Source organism: Electrophorus electricus, chromosome 15 (genome assembly GCF_041902795.1).
Source record: "Electrophorus electricus isolate QZ-2024a chromosome 15, ASM4190279v1, whole genome shotgun sequence".
Taxonomy (NCBI): Eukaryota; Metazoa; Chordata; class Actinopteri; order Gymnotiformes; family Gymnotidae; genus Electrophorus; species Electrophorus electricus.
Genome location: NC_137511.1, coordinates 16,431,776 through 16,440,092, shown reverse-complemented (window position 1 = coordinate 16,440,092; position 8,317 = coordinate 16,431,776). Strand labels below are relative to the sequence as shown.

At 41.1% G+C, this 8,317-nt stretch overlaps 1 protein-coding gene across 1 annotated transcript; it reads right to left on the bottom strand.

The window, feature by feature from the left end:
* Positions 1 to 139: 139 nt before the first annotated feature.
* Positions 140 to 1,607, bottom strand: med9 (mediator complex subunit 9). Its single transcript, XM_027005086.3, has 2 exons — positions 1,504 to 1,607; positions 140 to 1,091 (listed from the first exon to the last, which is right to left on the bottom strand). The coding sequence occupies exons 1-2, from the start codon at positions 1,578 to 1,580 to the stop codon at positions 872 to 874; spliced, it is 297 nt and encodes a 98-aa protein (XP_026860887.1). The 5' UTR covers positions 1,581 to 1,607; the 3' UTR covers positions 140 to 871.
* Between the last annotated feature and the right edge of the window lie 6,710 nt (positions 1,608 to 8,317).

Sequence of the window (8,317 nt, the reverse complement as noted above, 5' to 3'; positions counted from 1 at the left end):
TAGGAACAATGTAGCGCGCCCGTCTTCCATTTAAACTAGTCACTTAGTAACCACATCACAAAGCAAACTGAACTCCGTGTATCCGACATCGATTTATCGCACATAGAATAGTCCGTGAAAATGTGATAAACATCATAACTTTATCGTAGCCAGATTCAGTTTATTCATCATGTACAGAATGTCACAAAGAAACCATAGCCTATTATAATAAGTGAACTTCCCCTTATGCCACAAAAAGAAACTGTAGCCTATAAGGGAACTTTCCATGCACAATTTGATTAGACTATAAAAGTAAACCTTAAAGCTTCCCATCCCCGTAAGTCATTGGGACAGATGGATAGACTCATTTACTGCAGACAACAGCCTCCAAGAATTCTTATGATTGCATAACATTAGCTTCTATACGACTGGCTGCACATTCAATGAATACAGAACTGTATAAAGACATAACAGATCTATTGTAAACAATCCATTTATGGCAAATAACCATGTAGTTTCCACCAAAGCTTGTATTTTTGTAATGGCAGTCACTTAACTGTGTCCATACTTTTGACCATACAGTGCATGCTACAACTCAAAATACAGATCGACATGTTTACACATTTATAATAGTTTATTAGACAGAGTTCAGTATATAAATTCAGTTATTTTTGACTAATTTAATGACAGCGCAGCTAGGTCCAACATTCGCAAAAATTGCAAACGTAGATGAATAAATAATGCAGTCTCACTGGCACCAATAAGGACTGATTCCTTTTCAGAGTTGTGGCTTAGTCGAATAAATCCTTTGCAGACAATCGTTTTTTTTCTTTAATAAATTATCCACCTGCACTTTTCGTCCTTTTTACGCAACAGGCTCCGGTCACCTTAATCAGGAAGGTTTGGGAATGTCGAACATGCACAAGCCCTTGTACTTCTGCAACAGCTGATTCTTTGTGCGGACCTGATCCCTCAGAGTGCAGAGCTCGTGCTGCTGTACCTCGGGACTCACGTCGATGCCGGGCATAGCTAAAATCTGCTCGCGTGCGTCTTGAATCCTTGTCCTCAACTTGTTTAATTCCTGGTGGACATCCTGACTGTCTTTGTCCATGCTATTGACGCAGAACCAATGTTAGCTAGTATTAACACAAACGGACGCCACACGAAAACACTATAGCGAACGACAAGAAATAACTAAAATATAGCTAGTTAACGATAGCTACCTTATGAATTATACAAATAAATATTGACTGCAGTCAACAAAGCATTTTTTTTTCAGATACAGACGCAAGATTTAAGACAGAAGATATCGCCATCACACTAGATATTTAGCTATCTAGGTTAGCTTAGCGTTAGTTATCATTTGCCCGGTTATTAACTGGTTAGCCAGGCCTAGCTAGCTGGTTAGCTAACTTGCCAAGAAACAATTGGTTTACGAAAACAAGTTCCATACATGATCGTTTTTGATTAATACAGACTGCTTATCATATAAGTGCATATATCTTTAAAGTAAACCCTACTTACCCTTTGATAATATCGTGTATAAGAGGTAAAAATGAGTAATCTTCTACCTCTTCTACTACCGATACAGTAGTCGCCATATTTGTGTGACTAATATCTGACGCATATTTTTTTGCGTCATAAGCATGTGGCGCGGTGGTGTCAGCTAAATGTTTCCCATGTCCAACACTGTGACGTTTCTTTGTTTTAGCGTTTCCTTATTATTATTATTATTATTATTATTATTATTATTATTATTATTATTATTATCATTTATTTATTTATTTGGATTTTGTTAACAATCTAACATTTTTATTTATTAAAAGGGGGTTAGTGGTACCAGAGTTCTGAAGATTTGTCCACCACCTTGCTGAAATGTTCTGCCATAGCACAGATGTATGAATTATAAACTCCCTATCTGGAAAGTGCCATTGGAATATCTACTTTGGTCGTTTCGGTCTTGGTGTGGTTTTGGAACTTCTTAAAGAAACTAACACAGTGTATTGTGACATGTTCAGTCCACACTGTTCCATGGTTTTCTTCCCAGACAAAATTTTCTGCTGACCAGTGGAGTGTTTTCTTAATAATTGTTCTCTTCTTGTGACATGTCCTTAAATCTCCCTACAGTGGAACAGGGCTGGGGTGTTGGAGAGAGGCATGGGAGTTGTGACAGAGTACTGCTGAACCTCCCATGGTCATTGCAGTCAGACCTGAGAGAAGCAGCCCGATCTGTGTGTAAGGATAAGTAAGGTATGATAGTTGGGCATCATGCTGGACAAGTGCTGTTATGAGATGGAGTAAAAATGGAGCATAAAGATACACCTTTAACTCTGAAGAAGGACTTCTGTTAAAAGAAGAGTTTCCAGCAGTTTACAAACCCAGGGCTAAGTCTTTCATCTCTTGGTAATGCATTTGGATCCCATTGTGCTGTGGGAACAGCAGACAGGAGGGAATAGACCAGGTCCGATGTGGGTACAAATATATATAGTCAGTGTCAGGCTCCAAACAACCAATTCGTTGTATATCAGCTGTGCTCCTAGTTTACTGGGACAAAATCCTGCAGATTTACCAGCCCCTCCTCAATAGCATCCACCTAGCCCGGGGACAGTCCAGCCATTTGGATATTTCAGCTGCTTACTTGGTTGTTAGATCACATCATTGTATTTTCTTTGCATTGTATGTTTCTCTTTCATGCTTTCCATAGTATTATGTTGACATCAGTTTTCCACTCTTTCAGAATCCCCCAAAATGGCAAATTGGAAGGTGTATGCTTCAGCGAAATCATTTTCAGGGTGACCCAGTCTTGGGGCTTTTTGCAGCTGTCCACAAACCTGCTTCTTCTTCAGAATTGCTTCTGCCGGTTGATCTGCTTCAGTTCTCTGATGTATATGAGTGTGTGCCTGTTCAGGTCACAGCCGTCACAGTTGGCATAGCTGGTCATGTATTAAGACATGTAAACAGGAGTATGTAAGAAATCAGAGGAACAAGATGCACTACTCAACAACATATCAACAGAACCTCCCTCCACTTATACAGACATGGAAAGAACAGGCCATTCTCTTCTTGCTCTTGCTCTCTTTGCCGTGAGCTCCGAAGTTATGTAAAATCTTTTTTTTTTCTCCCTCATGATTTCCTGGCCTTCAGTCAAGCTTAATTACAGCTTTGTTTCCATCTCCAATACATGAGAGATTCATTTTTCCTGCATCACTCCTTGTGTGAGTCAGATTTTATATATACATAGACACACACACACACTCACTGGGTGCACAATTATTAGGCAAGAGTATATTTTGACCATATCATCATATTTATGCAGATTTTCCAACTCCAAGCTGTATAAACTTAAATGATTGTTGTATTTATGCATATCAGGTGAATTTGTATTTGTGTAATGAGGGAGGGTGTGGCCTAAGGAGATCAAGACCCTATATCAAGATGTGCATAATTATTAGGTAGCTTCTTTTCCTCTGGGCAAATGGGCCAAAAAAGAGGTATAACTGGCTCTGAAAAAAGTCAAAATTCTGAAAAGTCTTTCAGAGGGATGCAGCACTCTTAAAATTGCTAAGATATTGGGGCGTGATCACAGAACCATCAAATGTTTTGTTGCAAATAGTCAACAGAGCCGCATGTTGAGAGAAAAATTTTGAGAGAAAAAACACCCAAAATAACTGCCAAAGATTTGTGAAGAATCAAGTGTGAAGTAACCAGGAACCTATTATCCTCCAGTGCTCTCATATTCCAGAACTGCAGTCTACCTGGAGTGCCCAGAAGTACAAGGTGTTTAGTACTCAGAGACATGGCCATGGTAAGGAAGGCTTAAATCTGACCACCACTGAACAAGCCCCAAGGTGAAATATCAAGTCTGGGCCAAGATATAACTGAAGACAGATTTTATGGACTGATGAGATGAGATAGACTCTTGATGGACCAGGTGGACGGGCCCATGGCTGGATCAGTAACGGGCACAGAGCTCTAATTCGACTCAGACGCCAGCAAAGTGGAGGTGGGGTACTGCTATGGGCTGGTATTATTAAAGATGAGCTAGCTGGACCTTTTTTGATTGAAGATGGATTCAAAATCAACTCCCAAATCTACTGCCAGTTTTTAGAAGACACTGTCTTCAAGCAGTGGTACAGGAAAAACTAATAATTAAACTAATAATTTAATTCTAACATGTTTGAAAAATGTCCATTCAAAGAATGACAGTTGAGAAAATGTCACTCGTCATCTCTTTATACATATTTGCATGTAGAATTCCATCAAGGCCCAACAAACTCTTTCTTCTATACACCCCCAAAAATATTGTGTACCACTTTGTACCTGTTTTACTATGGAGTACAGTTATGTAGATACTATTACGGAGTAGGCTATTGTAACGAACTCCCAGACACAGATAAGTGAGGATCCAATAGCACAAGTTTATTGGCACTGACAGGATTGGGTATGTGGTGGATATGAGCAGCAGTCGTCAACGCAGTGCGTCCTCCGAACGAGGAGACTCGAGGTTACCGTTCTCACTGCAAGGTCCGTAGGTACGAATAATCCAAGGGGCTAGGAACAAGGCGTAGTCTGAGGAGGAAGCAGAGGTCAAAAGCCGGGGAATCAAAAGGAATAAAGAAACGCTCAGTATGCGCATAGGGATACAATACTTTGCAAGTTCGAGGTGAGAAACTGGGATATTATATGGGTGACTGGAATGAGAGACAGGTGTAGCTTATCAGTACTCCGGTGACTGGGACCTCAGTCTGGGCGGGGAAAGGCTAGTGGACTGGAACGATGCTGTCACAGCTATAAGAAGTGGCTATAAACTAAAGTTATAAAAACAACTTATTTTTCAGTTCTTACACTGAAGTTAAGTACTTTCCAATTTTTGCTATATTTGGTTATTTAATGTAATACATTTGTAAAAAAAAAAACACTACTAAGTTGGGGGATCTAGGACTGCATACATCCCTGTGCGACTGGATCTCCAACTTCCTAACAGACAGACCACAATCAGTACGAGTGGGCAACTGCGCCTCATCCACCCTCACCCTCAGCACTGGAGCTCCTCAGGGTTGTGTCCTAAGCCCCCTGCTCTACTCACTGTACACCTACGACTGCACAGCCACTTCCAGCTCCACCATCATTGTCAAGTTTGCTGACGACACCGTTGTCATGGGTCTGATCTCGGACAACGACGAGAGTCCCTACCTGGAGGAGATTAAACACCTGGAAAACTGGTGCCAGGAAAATAATCTCCTCCTAAACGTCAGTAAGACAAAGGAGCTGATCGTGGATTGCAGCAAGAAGCAGGAGCGGCACTACCAACCTGTGAGGATCAGTGGAACCACGGTGGAGAGAGTAGATAGTTTCAGGTACCTTGGTGTTCACATCTCGCAGGACCTGTCCTGGTCCCGCCATACCAACTCCCTGGCAAAGAAGGCTCGTCAGCGTCTTTACCACCTCAGACGCCTAAGAGACTTCAGACTGCCCTCCAAAGTACTGCGGAACTTCTACACCTGCACTATCGAGAGCATCCTCACGGGGAACATCACAGTCTGGTTTGGGAATAGCACCAAGCAGGACAGACAAGCACTCCAAAGGGTAGTGCATTCAGCAGAGCGCATCACTCACACGGAACTTCCTGACCTGCAGACCATCTACTACAAGCGGTGCCAGACCAAGGCCAGGAAAATTGTGAAGGACCTCACCCATCCCAACAATAGACTCTTCTCTCTGTTGAGGTCAGGGAGGCGCTTTCGTGCCCTGAAGACCAAGACAGAGAGGCTGAAGAGGAGCTTCTTCCCACAGGCCATTCGGGCCCTGAATCAGGGAAACTGATAAACTGTGGGGACCACCACCACCATGTAACATAACTGTATATCTGTACATCTGTATATATAGATTTATACTCAATTACCTTGTTACACAACAACTGTTGATATGTTACTATACAAAATGGATCTGTACATTCTGTAGATTGTGTACATATATACCCAACCATATACATTGTACATTGTGTATATAATCATAATATACATATATTGTACATACATTGTTAATATATTTTGTACATACATAGAATATATATATTTATCTTGCATATATATATTTTTCTCTATGCACCCCTGTTTTCTTTTCCTCAGTTTGGACAGAGCACTCTCCACCATTTCACTGCAGGTTATACTGTGTATGACTATGTATGTGACGAATAAACCAAACTTGAAACTTGAAACTTAAATGTTTTTCAATGTTTATACCGTGTACCTCGACTGGTCACATTGAACAGATATTGCACTGATACACCAGGCTTTGGACTCCTTCACTGTGCCTGGCTCCTGGCTCGCATGTATGACACCATCCTCTTCAGCGAAGAAACCACAGAGAGGGCAAAAACATAATAACTCCTCTGTGAGAAAGAAAGGGAGGGCAGTTTTTCATCACTGCATTCCATTTACTGCTAGAAGCAACATCTATGGCTCTCAAGGCTAACAAGACTGCAAAAGAGCTATCATGAGATGTTGGGGCAGAACCATTTTGATTGTTTTCATTTCTTCTCTCTCATCCTTCTTATTCTTCACAAATACACCATTTTTCAGGCATTTCAAAGCCATGGTCACAGAATTTCCCAGAAGCCACTGACTACATGCACGCCTGTGTCTGTCACAGTTTGGTTTTTTTCTAATTCCATCTTGCTTCCAAGCTGCTCACAATGTCAGAATGTTCAAGCACCAGAAAAGCACCAGATGTTCTGGGGCATCTCTGAGGATCTGGAAGGATTGCTCATTTGCTTTTCATATATTTCTTCTTGCTTTTACATCCCTTACCCACCATTGCACTATACTTCAATTTATATGGTAATGCATTCTTGCTCCTGACATTTTCCAGCAAGGCTCAACAACACTGTCATAACATTGTCTTGGCTTACCTTCCGACCTGGTTGTTTTTGTCCTGTCTAGTCATTATCTCAGATTCGTCACACACAAACATGCTGATTTTGATATTGTTTGAGTTTTCAAACAAAAGACAGCAAACTTGGAAAAACAAGAAATTGGTGCTGAAGACTGCATGTCATACATGTCATTGTCCTGTTGTTTTCTATTTCATCCCTCCATTATAGTTTGACCTGTAACAGATTAAGCTTTTCTTTCTTTGAACATATCAACAGTCATGTTTTTGTGTAAGTATTTGCATGGCAGGATCATGCAATACAAATACCTTGGTTACAAATTTGGCTCCGCAATACAAATAGCTTTGTTAATTATTTAACTTCGTCATTTTTCAACCCAACACAAATTTTTGTGTCAGACTTTTCTTACCTCCTGGTACAAATTGTATTAGCAATATATTTGCTAATAGTTCACATGGACTAACAAACCCATATGAATAACAAAACCCCAGCCTATTCATGTGCGTGTGCGCACGCGCACACACACACACACACACACACACACACACACACACACACACACACACAGAATGCTTTCTAGTGAACAAACAGTGTTCCATTATTTGCTTTGCTCTGATGCTTAACTGAGCCATGTCGGGCATTATACCGGACTATCAAGCCTGCTCTGATAGGCCATCGATTATTAGACATTAATAAGTACCCACACTGGTTATTTTTCCTCCCCCAGCGTAAATATGTAATTATCAAGAGACAGAGGTAGATTGTGTAGTCAGACCTTGCCTGGCCTCTCATGTGTTGTTATCAACCAGTGGATGAATACCCCTTAATGGAGGCTACAGGAACGCGCTCTGTCAGCATTATAGGTTTACATTTTCATAAGCCATCAGAGAATGTGTCTGGCAGTGAGAGTGGAGGATTTACAGGCGACAAAAGCTTCATACACAAACATACACGCCTGTACACACACGTGGGACGTGCCGATATAACATGAACAGTCAGAGGATTCCATGTGTATTGACCTTCCCTTTGTGCCTACATGTGTTTACACTCAAGCAATTGTTTTGGTACTGTTCTGTCTGAGGAGCATGCTCTCTGCATGACAACACCTGTGTGGTTTGACATAAACATATCTACACATTAGTCAAAGAGAGTTCATTTACAACTTTTAGGTTAAACAAAATTCAACTGCTATTATTGCTGCTTGCAACACGCTTGCATATTTAGACAAATACATGGTCACGCATATTTTTCAGTCCTGCTTAACATGGCCTGCATTATCATTGCTTGTACTGTGCATTGGATAATAGCAAAGTCAAGTTGCCTCTTATGAAAACCCTATGGTGGGCATTGGTGTGGTTCTGCTGTGTCCACACTCTGACCTCAGAGAGATACCTATGCCCTCAGAGAGACACCTATGCCTTTTGAGAGACTGCTATGCCTTCAGAG

What these genes read in the sequence shown, in the direction of transcription:
- med9 (XM_027005086.3), bottom strand. Translation starts at nt 1,580, where the DNA reads ATGGCGACTACTGTATCGGTAGTAGAAGAGGTAGAAGATTACTCATTT. An exon ending in ATACACGATATTATCAAAGG is followed by an intron (nt 1,092 to 1,503) that starts GTAAGTAGGGTT and finishes CTGCGTCAATAG; the next exon opens with CATGGACAAAGACAGTCAGG.